Raw genomic sequence first — 19,329 nt, forward strand, 5'->3', positions numbered from 1 at the left:
ACTTGTTGCCGCCTCCCTTCTTCTCTGTGTTTCTCTCAGTCAAGTTTGCAGTGGTGGGTTGTGTGACCTGATTTCTGCCTGTGCACTTATAATGAAGGCGTGGGCGATAGGAACATCAAGAATGCTTTCTCTCTTGGCCTTAAATTAAAGCGATAGTTTGGTGAAAAAGCAGATGTGCACACTTTTTCTCTTAACCCAAGTGTAGTTGATCCACCAAGATATGTTTGTTTTCTGAACATTGCTTTTTTGCACTGAGGCTATGAGGCCAATGTATCTAACAAGTAATATATACCTCAACAATGAGCATCAAGCTAACCACATGCCTGAAGTATCACTGTCCTGCCTTAAACCACAGTGAGTTATGAAGTTTTCTCAAATAGTCTTGCTTATGTGGTTTCAGGCACTGTATAGCATATTGTTTCTACTATGACATACTGTTTATCCAACAGACGTCATCACTGCTGTCTTATTTTAAGAATAGTATATTCTTTCAAAAACATTATTGGCACCAGTGAAGAATATTTTAAATAAAACCGAAGAAATTACTTCAAATAAAGCTTGCTTTTTTATTGCTCCTAGTCTTCAGGAAGTCTATTATTGTTTATGACCATTTCCTGTGTCCATGGGTTATAAATATGAGCTCAGGCACATGTAAAGTCCCTTTGTCCTCCATCAACATGGGTAAAACCAAAGAGCTGCCAACTCAAATGAGACAGAAGGCTGTGGACCTGCACAGATTAGGAAATGGATATAAAAAAAAGAGTAGTCCTTTGAAATTACTATTAAGCACAATCAGGGTGATAATAAAAAAAGTTTGAAAATCATGGTACAGTTGAATATTTGCTTGAAGAGGACTGTCGCACTGCCCCCACATACAGTGCGGAGGAGGATAAGAAAATTAGGAACTGAAAGATCACAGTTTCAGGACTGCACAGTTTAGTCAGTCAGACGCCAGATCCATGACTGGAAGATTTTTGGAAGAGTTCCATGAAAGAAGCCTTTCCTAAGAGCAAGCCACAAAATGCAGCAACTGAACTGTGCAAAATGTCCTTGGAACTGCAAATGGAACCATGTGATGTGGTCAGATGAGACAAAAAATGAACTTTTTGGCCACCATCATGTTTGGTGAATAAAGAGACTGCATACAACGAAAAGCACCTGATACCCACTGTCAAATATGGCGGTGGATCATTGATGCTTTAGGGCTGCTCTGCTGCAGCCAATGACATAGCAAATTCCAGTAAATGCCAGGAAATTTGTCCTGGCAATTCGTGTGCCATTACCAGAAGGCTGAGAGTTGGCTGTGTGGGCACATTTTAGCAAGATAATGACCCTAAACCCACATCAAATCCACGCAGAAACGGTTGCAGGAACACAAAACCAAAATTTTGCAATGGCCCAATGTCCAGATTTGAACCCACCTGAAAACCTGTGGTGTGTTTTGAAGAGGGCAGTTCATAAGTGAAGACCAAAGAATATTGAGGAATTGGAAACGTTCTGAATGGAGGAGTGGTCCAAAACTAAAGATCCCTCAACCAGAGTTCTCCAACCTTGTTAAGCATTACAGAATTCAGCTCAGTGCTGTTATTTTGCCAGGGAAGGCTTCACCAAATGCCAATATTTTTGAAACCTATGTTTTGAAAAAAAAGTTTTTATTTTACAAAACACAGAGTAAAAATAAAAGCATGCAGCTTACCATTTGTTTAAGCCCAAAACACAACCCCATTTCCAAAAAAGTTGGGACGCTGTGCAAATGTAAATAAAAACAAAATGCAATGATGTGCAGAACATTTAAACCCTTTATTTCATTGAGAATAGTAGAAAGACAACATATCAAATGTTGAAACTGAAAAATTCTATTGTTTTTTGAAAAATATATGCCCATTTAGAATTTGATGCCAGCAACACGTTCCAAAAAAGTTGGGACGGGGGCAACAACAGGCTGGTAAAGTTGTGTAATGCTAAAAAAACACCTGGTGGTTGATTGGCAACAGGTCAGTACCCTGACTGTGTATAAAAAGAGCATCCCAGACAGGCTGAGTCTTTCAAAAGTAAAGATGAGGAGGGTTTCACCACTCTGTGAAAGACTGCATGATCAAATGGTGCAACAATTCAAGAATAACGTTTCTCAACATAAAATAGCAAAGAATGTGTGCTTTTCATCATCTACAGTACATAATAACATTAAAAGATTTAGAGGATCTGGAGAAATCTCTGTATGCAGGGGACAAGGCCAAAAACCAGTATTTGCTGGCCATGATCTTTGGGCCCTCAGGTGGCACTGCATTTGTAGTGGAAATCACTGCATGGGCTCAGAAACATTTCAGAAAACCACTGTTTGTAAAAGCAGTTCGTCGCTGCATCCACAAATGCAAGTTAAAACTCTAAAACGCAAATCAACATTTGAATTTTTTTTTGGAAATCATGGACACTGTGTCCTCCGGGCTAAAGACCACTCAGCTCAATATCAGTGCACAGTTCAAAAGCCAGTATTCATGGTGGTTAAGGGGAGCATTAGTGCACATGGCATGGGCGACTTGCACATCTGTGAAGGCACCATTAATGCTGAATGATATATACATGTTTTGGCAACATATGCTGGCATCCAGATGACGTCTTTTTCAGGGAAGGCTTCGTTTATTTCAGCAAAACAATGTCAAACCACATTCTGCATGTATTACAACAGCATTGCTCCGTATTAAAAGAGTCTGGGTGCTAAACTGGCCTGCCTGCAGTCCAGACCTGTCACCACTGATAACATTTAGCGCATTATTAAAATACGACAAATGAGCCCCCGAACTGTTGAACAGCTTAAATCCTATATCAAATAAAAATGATAAAACATTTCACTTTCAGAACTACAGCAATTGGTGTCCTCAGTTCCCAGTTTCCTCAGTTCGCTTACAGAGTGTTGTTACAAGAAGAGGTGATGAAACACAGTGGTAAACATGCCCCTGTCCCAACTTTTTTGGAACGTGTTGTTGGCATTAAATTCAAAATGGGCATATATTTTTTCAAAAAACAATACAATTCTCAGTTTCAAGATTTGATATGTTGTCTTTGTAGTATTTTCCTTTAAAAATATGGTTTACATGATTTGCATATCATTGTATTCCTTTTTTTATTTACATTCTGCACAGCGTCCCAACTTTTTTTGGAAATTGGGTTGTATAATTTATTGCACGTGTAGTTTATTTAAGCTCATTTTCATTAGAGGGGGGCCAGTAATTCAAGATCTGACTGAAGCTAAAAACTGTGGGCCTCTTGAAACATGAATTTTGTCTATTTTCATAGCTAACTGTATCAGCTTCCATTACTTGTTAGCTATATTAGCCTTGTTTCTCTGTAGCGCAAAATGAAAGAAACTTCAGACACCAAACATCGTCTAGATGGACAATGGTGATGGACATCTATGGAAATTATATTATTGAGAGAACAGTTTCTTTAAAATTGTAACTGTAACTTGTGGGCTTACATTTCCTAATGGCTCTTTCGTTTTGAAATAAGTAAGGGAAGGGACGTCACTCACCACTGAACCTTCACTGTTTGGACTGGAAAGTCGGAATACACTTCAGATCTTCAGATTCACGGCCAAGAGACTTTTAAAAACATTGCTTTTGTGGGCCTAAAGTACTGTTAAAATGCTTTAAAGTCCAATTCTGAAATGCCTTCTTTTGTATTTTACTGTGGTCCTGGGTGGTAGCAGAAAATAGAAGAATGAGTGAGAACCTGCCACGTTTGAAGCATATGGTGCCATATGCTGCTGCCATATGCTTAAATAAAGCCAATAAACAAACCAACAAACTATTCAAGGCCTGTTGTTTTTTCTTACATCCATCCGTAAACAATGCTTCAATTCTGTCTGGCACACTCTGTCATCTAACACTTTTTTTCCCTGACAGGAAAAGGGGGAAAAAATCAAAGGAGCCACATCAGTGAAAAACTAACATTTATTTAGATGGCAAAAAAATATTTATTTGTTGAATATTATGCATGAGCGTTCTCAAAAAAAGAACTGGGGCCTCTTTATCATTTGTATTTTCTTTTTTCGCTGGATAACAGTTCTTCTGGCCAACAAACAGTAGTTTATAATTTTTTTCAAAATTAGCAATTTTATAATATTATCTCCCTCATCACAGACTTGATAAGTGATGAACCGATTTTGGAACTTGCAGTATATCTAGAAGTGTTTTTTTGTCTTTTCAACTTTTTTTTCCTTAAGGAAGTATCACTGTCAGGCTTAAAATGTCATCAAACATCTCACCTCATAATGTCAGATTGGATTCCACAGTCTATTCAGTTAAAAACAAGCGTGACCAAAATTTACCATGGCTCTTCGGTCTCCTGAAGGCATTTTCTTATAACACATCTGATTTAAGCATCATTTTATTCTGTTGACATTCAGATTGCTTCGGTCCTCAGGGAGTTTTTTCCCCCCATTTCAAACATTTTTGTAGTTAAAGATACTTTAATGAAATGATATCAAAACACCTCCTTTGCCCCAAGCCCTGCGCAGTCAGTAGAAATGATTTCCGAAACACAAAGTAACACGATTTTAAATGAAAATGTGTTGCAGTGCACTGCCCTGCATTAAAATAACAATAATAAGTGGCTCTACTCCTCTGGACTGTGCCTGAAATGTTTGCCTTGCACTCTTATAAATAAAGGCTCCTAAATGGTTCTTGGGTTAGATGTACAGTCCTACGAAAAAAACTTTAACTGGTATAGAACCTTTACATTACGTGGAGGTTCTTAAAACTCTAAAAAGGCTGTTCAAACTTGCACCTCATTTATAAAAATGGCTGTACCATCCACTGAAGGGAAACCATAAGTGGTTGTTCTATTGCATTGCTCTGAAGAACCTTCTGGCAAGTGTGAAAGTTTGAAGAACCTCTTTTAATTTTAATAGAGATCAATTTTAATGTAAAAGTTGTATAGCAATTAAAGAGTTTCCCTACAAATGTAGGTCCAAGCCAAGAACTGTTTAGTTTACTGTACACTCGTAAACATAAAGGTGCCAAAGAGTGAAAAGAATCATTCAGTGGATTTTTCTAAACGTCATTTGTGAGTGTGACTCGTTTTGAAAGTTTAAAGAACCTCCCTATAATGTTCCACAAAGTACATCTTAAATTGGTATAGAACCTTCAAATGTAAAGGTTCTGAAACTTTTGAAATGTTCTTTACATTCACAGATCCATTTCTTCAAACACTGGATCTCATTCACCAATATCATCCTAAGTTTTTTCTTAAATTTGTTCTTGAGAAAGTTCCTAAGAAAAAGTCTACGTCAGATTCATGACGTGTTCTTAAACCACAGAATTCTCACCTTTGTGCTCTTGATTATGCACTGATTCTGTTCTTACCTAAGAACAAATCTCAAATAAGAAAACATTGGTGAATGTCAGAATCTTCGAGAAAACTGCGGAAGTGGGTTTTAAGAAGAAATATCTTCTTAAGAACACTTGGTGAGTGAGGCCCAGTGTCCTTTAGGTTTATGTTTTGGAATATACTGACAACAAATGTACTTCATTTTCATTCAAATAAGTTTTACTATAAGATGACCAAGTGTCTACAACACTGCAGCCTATCCATATGTTTACCTATTTGACAATAAATAAATAATCAATTGAGAAAAAAGCCATCTCATTTCTTTCTACACCTCCTTTTGGCAAACAGAGACAGGGACTGCACAAGGCCCCTTCATACCTTTCTCTGGCTCTCTCTCTGCTTCCCAGCACTGAGCCTTTGATTACTTCAACATTTATTTTTCTCTGAAGTGTTTGAACTGCTAAGCCAAAAGTATGTGCGGGCCCATTTTCACTCTCCTCTCCAAATGTTAGTGTAACTTGAGCCAGATGTAACTTAGTGAACTTTCTCTTGCAGGCTGTCAGTCAAAATTGCACTGGCGAACTGTGCAAGGAGAGCATCGTTCAAATAAGGCAACACAATCAGTGCTGATACTTTTTATTGACCTTGGGGACGTTGTGTGACGATGGCCCGTGTGTTGATTGGGGATGTCTCTGCAGAGCCATGGACAGTTTGTCAAACAGCATTTTCACAGCATAAATGGAATTCATACTGACGGGTTTGGCCTTCAAGACATATCTGATAATGACATCCTCCAGATTTGGTCTTTTGGCATCATATTATGTCAACTGGTTGGCAGCGATAAGTAACACAAGCAGGTTCAAGAGAGAGGCGTAAATCGGATCTTATGAGCTCTTGAGGAAACAAAAACCACGTAAGAAATGACAATGTAATTTACTTGCTGCCCACTGTGTATCAAGCAGGGGCCTGTCTCGCAAGGAGATGGCTGGTTAACATTAAGCTTACTTCAATCTAACCCTGGATTTTCTGTTTTATGACTGTGGATCACTATGTACAGGGCTATGTCACCAAGGTAGCTTATGCTGCAAGTCTGGGATTCTGTATTATGGACAGCTCTTGGATTAATCAGGGCAGACCTTCTGATCAATCAGCGATAGCCTTCTGATGGATCTGGATACACATAGTCATGTTCTTTGGACGTTTTTGGTGTCAATTAGGTTAAGAATATCCCTTTTTTAGCAGAGGAAATATATCACTGTTGTTGAAACAAAACCTTGCATCTCCAAAATGATAACTTTACGGGAGAAGGAAAAAACCTTCTTTACTTTTAATGTAAGTCAATGGAACCAGACTTTTTTCTGTGTCATTTTTGGCCCATTCATCATGAAATTGACACACAATTTAAAAAGCAACAGGCATTTTCAAATAATGACAAAAACTGAAAAACAACAAAAGTGGAGATAGAAGGTTTTGTCCCGACAGCAGTGATATACGACATGGATGTTAAGAAGGTAAAGCAAATAGTATGACAGTAAGCACTAATATAGTATAGTAGTAGTGCTGACAGTGTTTCTTTTTCACAATTATAAATTACATTCTACATATTTACATTGTATGATTTCTTCTTCCTTCATTGAAAAATAAGTTGCTTGATTCCTCATGTTTCATCCAGTTGGCTATTCATAAATGTCATGCTTACATGGGCATAAACACAAGGATTAAACACGAGGATCTAAACCTGGTTTAACACAAAGTTGTTGACCACTCTCATAAAACGAGTTCACTGTGGTTCCATTTGTTAGGTTTTGTAAAATTTAAATTTAAGCACCCTGTCTAAGTTAAACTTAAGGTATATTATTAACTTTTTGTAGCTACCCATGAGTCACAGGTGTAACTTTGCTCAATCACCGCAGGTCCCAGTGCGATCGCCCCTCTTGCATTATTGGTAGTTACACCACTCTGAGAGCAACAGAATAGATTTTAGAATAATTGATGGCCTGCGGTACAGTGTTAGACTGTTGCTGTAGTTTGTGTGGTTACACATGGGGTGGATTTGTCAAATGGAGGAAGACTGTGGGAAGTTCGGAGTAGATAACAGTTCTCCAAACCCAAGAGATCTGGATGCTTTTCCAAATATTCATGCCAACTATTTTTGTGGCGTGTTCTTCACCAAGAGGGTAAAGCAGAGAGCGCAGCAGAGGATTCTCATCCAAGAATCTCCTTTGAAGCTGAAACGCTCCATGCTGTTTGAATTTTTTAACATTTTTGAGTGGCAGAAGGGGGAAAAAAGCCTAAACAGAATGTTTACTGCATAGAGCATTAGAACAAAATGCAATTACATAGTGGAACGCACGATATTGACAATAATAGTTGTTACTATTCATTAATAGAAAACAAGTAAACATTAGAATTCATGGACCCAAGAAGAGAAAACACTATTAAGTCAAAAAAAAAGGCTTAAAACTACTTGACGAAACCCTTGAACATCTCTTCATTTGTCCCTCACTGTTTCCATGGACAAATGGCCTCGGAAATTAAACTTTTAGGTCATTTAAAGCAATTTTAGGTAAACAGATGTAATCAATCAGCCACTGGATCAACAAGGCTAATGAAAGCTAGCTAACAAGTAATGGGAGCTTACAACCACCAGTTAGCATTGACAAGCTGCAGGGGTAAATCATCTCACTTGCTTCAAACCATGTAGAGTATGGTTTCTGACACTGTTCGACACACATATCTGCAGAAATAGGCCAAACAATACATCACAAAGCTAAAAACATCTTGGAAACTTGAACTTTGTATGATGCTAATTGATTGTTTTAAGCTTCCATGACTTGTTGGCTACATTAGACTCTTAGCTCTGCTGCACAACTCCAGAAGCAAACTTCAGGCAACAAATATGTCTTGGCTGGTCAACTACATTTGGGATAAAATGTAAAAAAAATGTAAAATAAAAAGGGGAAAATTCAGTAAATTTGATTTTGTGCAGAACCAGGGCCTCAGATGATAGGTAACAGCAAGTCGAGGGCAAGATGCTCTGATGGTCAAGGCTTGATTTTTCTGACAGTCAGTGGTGCTGCTGTTCTCGATTTTACAGCCCCAGAGGGAGGATACACGGGGGGTGGACTCCAGCCCCGAAAAATACAGAGGGGACCTTTCACGGCATTAATGCGGCGTGCGTGATGATCACTTAGGGGAAGGGAGGGACGTTAGTGCAGTCATAAGAGAAGGCAGTGTACTCAGAGTCTCTCACATGATGGCCTTCAGTAACGCTCCTGTAAATCTTGTGACCTCTGCATAAGGCAGGGCACAGATAAAGCCAATAAGTGCGATAAAGATTAATGAGATCACTTTTGTTGGAGCAACACTGTATAACCCCAGATAGGTCATGGTGTGTCTTACACGAGGCATATTTAGGTCATAACCCAATTCTGTACAACAGACCATTCAGTTCAAATGCTCTTTATTAGTAAGAAACAAGTGAGGTTGAAACTATTGAAGTTTCAGTTCAAAGCCCGTATATCAACAGAAAGAGTTGCTCCAATATGCTCTCTGTAGCATCTTTATAAGACTCACAAAAGTTTATTACCTTAATTTAAGTCCATAATTAAGCAAGCGGGCTGCATGTGTTCAGTAAGTTCTGCTGATTTGGTCACATAACGGTTCTTTCTTTCTGACCCAGTTCTGTCGTTTCTTTATCCGAACAGAAAGTCGGATATGATTAACAGAGATTGATCATGTCATGAGAAGGATATATTCAAATTTGATCAATGCTAATAACACATTTAGCCTCCTTGCTAGCACAAAAATGCAAATACAGAAAGCGTAATAGATACATTCTGTCTTTTCAAAACAAAAACATAACACACAGTAAATACAAAACAGCTTGTTTTTAGATGATGTATGACATGTACATCAACTCTAAGACCTTCAACAGATAAGAGTTACAATCACAGTTCAATTGAGTAACATTGAAGACTTTCAATTACTAATATCAAGATATATAACAAATCATACGACCACACAGATCATAAAGTTATTGCCAGCATGTAATGGCATATCTTAGTAACTCTAAGCTATCAAAATATAGACAAGGCACACATGGTACCATCTGGAAAATCCCTGCATTAAAGAAGGAAGCAGAGTCAGCCACTAATACTGTGATACAAAGCAGATAAAAGGCACAACTATCATAAGCTCTTGGTCCTACCAGCCTACAGCTTTGACTATTACATAACAGTGAGATGAATTTCTGCATTTTTATATGTTTTAAGTATTTCCATTCAAACTAATATAATGACCTTATGACACACAAATAAGCATAATTTGATTAAACATTAAAACAAGAGCTTTTAATGCATTGGAAAATGTATATTATTCCGTACTGCAGGCAGTTCCATTACTGGAAGGACAGAACATATCACACACTCTCTTCTGACCCATTCGAAAGGGTCATATCAGTTTTGAAACAATAGTTTCCACAGTCCTCAAAATCCACATGGCACACATTTTACAAGCATCTGTAATTTGCAGTTCAACATTCAGCCCCCTTCAGTGAAACTGTCATGTTCTGGGAAATCTTCTAACTCAGTAAATATAGTTATGTAGCGATAAAGGAGCTGAAGAAATAGGGCCATTGTCTCTAAACCTTTGGAATATCCAACAGAGATGTCGTCTCTGGATAAGCAATTTCAGAACAAAGCAGGCATTGTAGTTCCAGGCCTTTAAGTGCGGTTGAACGTTTAACATAATTACATCAGTACATTTGAGTAATCTTTCTTTGGCCTTTATATAGACTACAAAGCGTAATACATGCTAGCATTCATTTATAACTTTCAACGCACAAAGAAATGGTCTAGCATCTCACTAGATCTGTCTAGTGGAAAAGAATTCCACCAAGCAAGCCAAAAGGAAAACTACATACTTGGCCACCAAGTCTATACTGGAACCAAAAGGGTGTAAATCTTTGACCTCACAAGAATTCAGTTCGATTTTTTAGGAAACGATTCAACGCATCATAAATCTCAAATTTCACCATAATTCGATTTTATACAATTACAGTACAATTTGGATTTTTTTAAAAACACAGAATACATAAATGTAACTGGAGAAACTATTTACGTAGTGAAAAATAAGCAATAAAAACAATATACTATGATGGGATTTTTTACCTTTGAAAGAAAACGAGTGCATACTTGAATATTATTAGAGTCTGTCTCTGATTAAACCATAGATGCAGTTGAATCATCACCTTCAGATGTATTTTTATACCCCTAGGACCCATAGATCCATTCAGATGACAATGCACAATGAATGTTGAAGGACACACGATTCCCATGAATGGGAATTTTGAGCCATTGCTAACAAATACTGTTGTGTCCATCTAGGTATAGAGAACCCAGCTTCTTTTGTGGCCCAGTAGTTGCGACAAAGACCCCAATAATGTCTCAAATTATGTACTGTATCATGCCAGACCAGACCCTGAAATAATTCTAAGTTAGGGCTAGTTTTCCAGTCACGGATTAAGCCTGGTCTTGGACTAAGCTGCAATGCGAATAATGAATCCTCATTGAAGATCTCTTTAGTCTAGGCTTGGGCCCAATCTGGGTTTGGGAAATTTCTGTTTAAAGCTAGTTTCACAAAACTAGTGTTCCCAGCCCAGTAGTTAAGTGGACGTGTACTTGTTAGAGATTCGACTGTTGCTTTGTTCTGATCCTCGATCCGTCGTTTTCAGCTTCATGCAGGACTGCTTGTCGTCCATGGCTAGCATCTCGGGAGGCAGGCACCAGCAACACAGGCAAGACTGAACACAAAGAATGGAGAGAAATGCTATACTTCAGATTGAATGTAGGATGGACACAACAAATAGGCACTGAATAACAATATAATCAACTGACCTGACTGGAATGAAATTGAATAAAAGTTCACATGAAGGACTGACTTCAAGTTCTGATGCTAAATGGATTTAACATGCATTCAGTGATAAGAATTGGGGCTGAACAAGCAGGGACAAAAATAGATCATCAAAATCGCATCAAACACACGACTTTATGTAAATATTTTTAAGATGTTATTTTAAAGCCATCCATTTTGCCTTGCCAGATATTAATTAGGCACTCTGCCCAAGTAGTCATAACCAGTGTGTTAGGTAACTGTTCAGAAATATCAGAAAACAGCCGTACTTTTTATTGAGGTTATATTTCTGTCAGCACCCAGAATAGTGCCTTGTGACTTGCATTGGCTACCTTACTTAACAGCACAGGCAGCATAAAAGGGCATTTGATAAATAAAAATTTGATAAACTTACCCTGAAGCAGCTCTTGAAGCGCTTGCTGACCATGTATAAAGCAATTGGGTTGATGCATGAGTTCACTGATGCCATGTTGATCCCAATGTAGTCGAGGACAAGGAAGAAGCTGGAGGCAAACAGTATAACACAACATGTACAGTTGTATGCGCACCTGGTCAAATGACGTTTTCTTGATTTTCTAAGAAAAAATAAGTTGACATTCTCTACAGAGAACACACTTCTGCACATTTTAATACACAATTACTCTTTATTTGCTGAATTTACATATTGGGGGAATAAAACATAAAATGTTGCCTGTGTGAAGGTTATGATGTCATAAAATATCATATTTAAGTTTGTTACATGTAGAGAAAGTGTTAACTTATTTTCACTTAGAAAATCAACAAAACGTCAACAAAACAGGAGTAGTGAAACGTAAATACAGTAGAAGTACTGTACAAATTCATACAGTAGTATACAGTGAGTACATTTGGTGCATAAGGAAAACCATGATAAAACATGCCACCAAAGTTCTAATGGTGGGTATGTGCATGTTTTTACCTCAGAAGTTCACAGCGGTTGGGGTCTTCCTCATTATAAATGGTCAGTTTGAGGATACGGCTCAGGTGCAGAGGCAACCAGCAGAGGGCAAAGACCAATACCAGACAGAACACCGTCTTGGCCACCTCACGTCGCTATGGAAAAGAAATAGGGGTATAAGAACAACACGAGTGCATTGATCTGAAGGTAGCATTTACACATTGCTTTGATACTGGAAAGTTAGAATCTATTCTAATTGATTATAGTAATGTTCAGTAAAGCATGCACTCGTTTTGGGCTGTTTTCAAACTTGTAAATAAAAAATACTATCATAAAACATATAAATAAAACAATTATCTCCAAAATTTTGGAGACTTTACAGGAGGGACCAAAAACATTCTTTACTTTTAATGTAGGTTAATGTAAACATTTCTTATTCCAAGCAATTTTTTAGCAGTTCTATTAGTCCATTCATCATGAAAGTTGCACATAATATAAAGGGAGGCTGCTGCGCTCAAATAATAAAACAAATAAATAAATTGAGATTCTTGTTTTTTTATGCTTCACTGTTTTTTTTTAAGTATATTCCACAACTGTGTGAATAGTGCCTTCCTTCCCATAATTAGTGCATTTTTAAAAAATAATTCGTATTTGTACCAAAATAATCAAATTGTGGTGATATCTGAGATGCATTCCTAAAGAAATTTTTTCAAACTGAATTATTGTTATGTCAGAGATTTACATCCCAAAAACAAAATGTTCATCTCTTTACTACTGCTTGACGCCATGAAGATCAGAAGCAAGCTCCAGTCAGCAATTCCTTAAACGATGAATTAGCTGCACATGGAGTTTGCAGATGTGTAGCGCAGAGCATGGAAAACATGGGAACAGAATACTCTGAAAGGCATTCCATACAGTTTGCAAGTGTTTGCTTACAAAATGCTGTTGCACAAAAAATTTGCACTTGTTGACAGAGGCCTTTGGACTGTAGGAATGAAATTCAAAGGTTCTGTACAGTCGCCTAGTGTACTAACGAGGCCTGTCTAAAATTTTAGCTGATGATTAAATGCCATATAAATACTTGGATTAACAATTTGTATTTTTAGTACACTGTGAGCAACTACTAAATTACAAACTACTAATGGCCTAAAGTGGCTTAATTAACTATTTTGCTTACTAGCTTCCAACTAACAACACACACAGTTTGAGCTAAAACAAACATTACTCGCCACTGCCCTCTAAATATGTTATAGCACCAGTCAGTTAGGACTTTTGTTGTTTTTGTAAAACTGTAATAACTGTAAATTCTTTAATTATTACCTATTTAACCCAACGGTTGAAAACGTACCCACATTCAGTTTGTTACGATATAAATATATGATTGTGAAAACTAACAACTGTGGAAAACCATTGCAGTCAGTTTAAATAACTGCAGTCAGTTCAAATAATTGTGATTCGACTATTATGTAATAATTGCAACAGGCCTAATACTGACCTGTTTCAGATGGTCATTCAGAGCAATCTGGACGCCATTCTTCTTTCTCAGCATTTCACAAGTCATGAGGGTGTAGAAGATGGCTGTGCAGGCCAGCGGCATACAGAAGTAAAAGCTGAACAGCCACCAGTCTTTTGCTGACTTATAAAACTGACAACAGACAAGCACATCACATTACACTGGCACCACATTAACAGCATATTTAGCTTCAAAAAGAATATGTGACCAAAGTTTTCTAATGGCTGTCCACTTGAACCTCACACATGAATTACTGAATCCATTCTCCAGGGACAGCACTTAAATCGTGCCCAATTTTCAGTTCATTGTGTAAAAACGCTATTGACACCAGCTTTTAGTCCACTGTAATAATTCGGGCCCAAAGAAATATATAAGGTGATATAAAGCCTTGCAGTCATGTTAGACATACCTGCATGAACTGGCTCTTTTGCATTGGATGCAGCAGACAGATCCTGAGGTGCTCTCCTTTGTAGTCCATAGCAATCATATCAAAGGCAATGGCCTCTGGCACTGCCAGGACAATGGAGAGAAACCATATCAGAGTGATCTCGATGGCTGTCCACTTAGGCACTCCAATACCTTTAATGCGGTTCCAGGATGCTACTGCGCGGTACCTTGGAAAAACAGACCGGAGGTTAGAAAGATTAGGATCTCAGTGTTGCTTTCTTTGTAGCCTTCAGATGAAAGTATATTACCTATGAAACCTGACATATCATCTGTTATACCACAAATACAGGTTTTTGTTGTTATTCCTAAACAATAGGCTCAATTTATATGTAGCAAAGAGTGAAAACAAGGAGGCACAGCATGACATTAATGCAAACTTGTGTGTGATAATAATGTCGGTGAAGGATGTGTACCTGTCTATGCTTAAGGCACATAAACTCAACACTGTGATGCCAACTGATGCCTTCTGAACAAAAGGTACCAGTTTACAGAGTCCAACGCCAAAAGGCCAGTCTTCAGCCAGAAGCTGAAAGAGAAAATCAGCACTCAGTTAATCTGTAAAGGGCAAAAAATGTCTAAATGGCAGTTGAGTACAGTGTTTGGTATCGGCTGCTTTTTCAGATCAGTTTGTTTATGCAGTACTGTGTTTTGACTAAAACCCTTTGTTTTGCAATTGTGAACCTTGACTAGCTTACATGTAAGCAGGAAGTGCAAATATTCTGGATATCTACAACATATTACTGCTCATATGTTATTACTGTGTGTAAAATTGTGTAAATGTATGCAGGATCTATTGGAGGAAAATAAATGAAACAAACACAACTCTGTTCTGTTCACTGAGATCTCTGTTTAGTCTCTTTAGAAACATTTGCATGAAACACCTTTAACTTAATTTAACACCGTGCTTATGCAATTATGTTTAATATGATTAGCATAATTGCAGAATGCATAATCTGTAATTGCATAATGCATAATCTGTTGTAATTCTTGCACAGAAAACAAATACACGGGATCATTTCACGCTTTCGTAATGCATATTGGAAACATATGTGGAGATTGCTCCAAATTGAGGGGAAATCTTCTGGAACGCATTTAAGCTACTGAAGATAACTACGCAAACAGACACACAGGCTGGTGAGTTGTCTCATACAGATTGTACTTAATATGATAAATATTTAAAAACACTGAATAACAACTAATAATACATTATTATAAATAATCAAATAACACACTTTAGCTATAAGACAAATAAAATTGGCTATGCTATTTACTATAACATTATATAGTAGAAAATGTAGTGAAAAGCACAGCTTTTGTATATCATTGTGATATCATGGTGGAAAAAACTTCCAAACTTTCAAAAACTAGCACCAATCAACAACTCACACATGTTCACATGTTCATGTCACATGCCACAACGTGGAATACTGATCCTGACTGTAAACAACTGAACTGAATCGTGGTGTGTATCTATGTGTGTGTGTATGTAGGCATGTATGTGTACATGGATTTAAACAATGAATCATGACACTGAGAATTGTGCCATCTAATAAGCTAGGTGCACAGTTTCAACACTCATGCTTTCATGCTTTTTCTTAATTAATACAGATTTTGTTTAAAATATTGTGAGAATATTAAATGGCAAACTCTGAGCCTAAATGTGGGATGAGTGTACCCTAGATTTATGTACATATACACATGTATATATATATTCGCTGCTGTCAGAACAAAGCAAGTATAATGTTAATACTAATAATATATATTATTAATAATAATATTAATAATATTTGGACAGTTTATTTTTTTAGAACCTTTTTATTCTAAATGAGCAACAGAACATCTTGCTAATTAAAAAAAATAATAAATTAATAACTTTATCACTCTGAACCTATACCCTGTGTGTCCCACTAAACCCACTCTACTACATGCAAGATCCTACATATTTGCATAAGCATCCTTAATGATCACTGAGCCAATGCTTCCTCACTCCTCATCTACTGCTGTGCTTCACAGCTTTGTGCCGCTGCCCTGACACAGCTGACCCACATCATCAGCTAATGAACCCTTCGTGGGTGTGTTAACGCAGGGGAAACACTCAGCTGTGCGGGGCAGGGGCACTCCGGGACCACTGATGTAGTGTTTCTAATGGTGGGGCCCACCTTGTACACGTTGATGGGAATATCTATGACGATGTGCAGCAGGTCCCCCAAAGCCAGACTGGCGATGAGGATGTTGGGCCCGTTACGCATGCACTTATTTTTGTATATGATCCTAAGCAGGGTGGAGTTGCCGATGATGCCCACCACGAACACCAGGCATGAGACCACCGTGTTGATGTACTTGAAGGTGTCTCTGATCTCCGTGGGGCCCGTGCACATGGGCGGCAGAAGCCGCGGCCGTCGAGGCGCAGACATGTTGGCGCTGCGCTGGATGAACCTGTCCCGCTCAGCCTCGGCTCTTTGGCTCGAGTCCTTCACCTGAGCGCAGGCCAAGATAAAGTGCCCCGCCAAGAAAACGAGCGAAAAAAGGAAAAATCTGCCAGTTCTCATCTTTGTTTGTTCCCTTCTCCTCCTCCGTAAAGCAGCCCAGTGAAAGTAATAACGGCGGTTACTTTATCATCACACAGCTCAAAAAGCTCAAAAAGCCCAAAAAGCTCAGAAAGCGCGCGCGGCGGATCGGCGAAGCATTCTGAGGTAAATGTTTGACAGCTTTTTGTTAGAAACCTGTTGCTCGTTTCCTCACAGAAAAGACAGAAACGTCCAAAATTAGCGAAAAAAGTTTTATCCCGTTACAATTTCAGTTGTCGTTCTCCTCACAGGTAGCTAAAACGCCCACCCCTCATAAGCTGCTCCTCGACGCCGTTGGGAAGATCAGCTCTGTCAGGCCAGCGTGCTCCATGTTGTCGCTCTGAAGAGAACCTGAGGCGCCGTGAAGAAGCAGCAGTGACTCGGTGTTAAAGCCGTTTCTTGTTTCCCCAAGAAATGCAAGGCTGCTGTCGACCCCTCCTACCAAACAACACGGGCTACTTTTTTTCGAGGTAGGCTACAGCCCACATGACTGACCACAGTGCAGAGAAGGAGGTGGTTTTGTTTAAGAGGAGGCAAATATGTTGATGGCCTTCATGTGATCAGAGGGTAATAGTTTGATCACTTGGCTTTATGATATCATTCATTTCCTCAGGCTCAGACTTGTGCTGTGGTATTCATGTTCTGCCCTCCACTACACCCAGTTTTGGTCCAGCACACTCTTATAACACAGATCTATAGTAGGGTTTTGTTTTTTTATAGTAGGGAATTTTATCTTGATCTTTCTATCTTTGGTGCCAAAGTGCAATGTTTGTGGTGGGCCAAGCAACAAACATACAAAACAGTATACAAACAGCTAAAGAAAGTAGGTTTCAAATGTTTTTAGAAGTGTTTTTTATACTTTAGGAGCCATATTGCAGAAACTTCCTGTCTTTTCGTCTTAGATATTTAAGATATTTAAGATATTTTGTCTTAGATATTAAGATATTTATATTACAAAAGCAAATCTTAATTTAGGAATCTTATCTTCTCATACAGCATCTTATCTCAAGTTAGGAAATCTTAACCTACTCGATCAATGTCGACAATCAACTGTCATGTCTGTTACCTAGCAACCGACCTTACGCCCGCAGATGATATGTAAACACACACACACACACACACACACACACATCTTCTAGACCGCTTATCCTTCTGGGTCACGGGGGGAGCTGGAGCCTGTCTCAGCAGTCATTGGGTGGAAGGCAGGATACACCCTGGACAGGTCACCAGTCCATTACAGGGCTGAAATGTAAACATGCAATTAAAATAAGTTAGCTAGCCAGACAGCTAACATTAGCTACCATTACTAATGTAGAAAAGGTCAAGCAAAACTAAAGTGTGATAAACCTGAAGTTAGGAATATTGTGACAGTGCTTCACGCTGTTTATCAGAGCGTTTCCAGTTTCAGTCTCCATTTCTCTAACACTTGAGCTGGCCGTGCTAACATTACTCCTCCTAATAAACAGACACACGTTCAGCTCTGTCTCCACATTATTCACCATCGTCACTGTAATATTTCATCTAACGAGTTCTCATCAACATTAACGCATGGAGGTATTAAGAGAGGACGGTGGATATCAGGTCTGCAGAGTCTTTTAAAACGCTGTTAGAAACAAAAATGTCAAAGCACCATTTTCAACGTAGATATATGTAACATCATTATGCTAGTTATAGTGAACTATGCTGCCTGTCACTGCATAAAACAATAGAAACAGACAGTTAAAACGGAAGTCTTAGAGTTGGGACAGTATTAAAGAAATTTTGTCTAGTTAGGATGTTTCTGTAAAGATGATGAACTTGAGAACTGTAATAGCTTCTGTCCTAAATTCAGTCCTAACTGAAGTTGTCATGTTAACTAAACAGATAAGTTTTCAGACGTAAGATGTTCTAAGATGTAATACGGCCCCAGCAGTGCAATTTGCAATTTTAAAAAGAAAATAAGAATTTAATAAGATATTGCTATATATCTCACTGTGTAACTGCTTGGACCTGTTTGGACCTACTTTGGCCTACAGACCACACTTTGGACTAGAGGTGGGTAATATGGCAAAACGTAATATGATATTTCAGAAAGTTTACAAAACACAGGGTGTCATGACACTGTTTCTTACATCTGATAAGTTAGACCAGACAAAGCAGTGCCCTATTTTAGAAATACGATAAACTATTCCACTTGTATTCAACATTTCATGCTCTGTGTTGCGCTAAATTCAATTAAACAGGACCAATTATGCCCTCTTTAATCGAACATGCAGTTGGGAAGTGATTTTTACGTACTAATGAAATCCACAATGTCTTCAGAAAAGCATATTGTGAAACATTGTGATGTAATTTATCACAATAACAATAAATATTGCCATACTGCTTTGGACAGCCCTGGACTGGCTTGCACAAGGGTTTATGCTTATCTAGGTGTAAAATTTAGAAAAAAGTTCTTATTTAACATTAGTTAGTTTCATACTATCCTTTTTCTAAATTTGGTTGCACTCCAAATCCATAAGTCAAATCTCAACTAGTAAAGACTAACGTGTAAGTCTCTAACATGACGATACACATTCAGAACCAATCAGTAAACCCAGTGCCATGGAAAGCCATGATGGCAGTTGGCTCTGACTTTTCCATGACCAAAATATCCAGCCTAGAAG

General features: G+C 38.2%; 1 protein-coding gene across 1 annotated transcript; it reads right to left on the bottom strand.

Moving 5' to 3' along the window:
• Positions 1 to 9,199: 9,199 nt before the first annotated feature.
• On the bottom strand, positions 9,200 to 17,153 carry ednrba (endothelin receptor Ba). The gene is made up of 7 exons (XM_036557712.1): positions 16,277 to 17,153; positions 14,531 to 14,643; positions 14,080 to 14,284; positions 13,653 to 13,802; positions 12,179 to 12,312; positions 11,636 to 11,744; positions 9,200 to 11,131 (listed from the first exon to the last, which is right to left on the bottom strand). The coding sequence occupies exons 1-7, from the start codon at positions 16,664 to 16,666 to the stop codon at positions 10,994 to 10,996; spliced, it is 1,239 nt and encodes a 412-aa protein (XP_036413605.1). The 5' UTR covers positions 16,667 to 17,153; the 3' UTR covers positions 9,200 to 10,993.
• Positions 17,154 to 19,329: the final 2,176 nt, after the last annotated feature.

This window comes from Colossoma macropomum, unplaced genomic scaffold (assembly GCF_904425465.1).
Source record: "Colossoma macropomum unplaced genomic scaffold, Colossoma_macropomum, whole genome shotgun sequence".
NCBI lineage: Eukaryota > Metazoa > Chordata > Actinopteri > Characiformes > Serrasalmidae > Colossoma > Colossoma macropomum.

Bases quoted from the DNA above. Each gene is read 5' to 3' on its own strand.
- ednrba (XM_036557712.1), bottom strand. From the start codon at position 16,666: ATGAGAACTGGCAGATTTTTCCTTTTTTCGCTCGTTTTCTTGGCGGGG. The intron at 14,285-14,530 runs GTACACATCCTT...TGTTTTTCCAAG, and splicing joins TGTGCCTTAAGCATAGACAG to GTACCGCGCAGTAGCATCCT. The intron at 11,745-12,178 runs GTAAAAACATGC...GTTTGCCTCCAG, and splicing joins AACCGCTGTGAACTTCTGAG to CTTCTTCCTTGTCCTCGACT.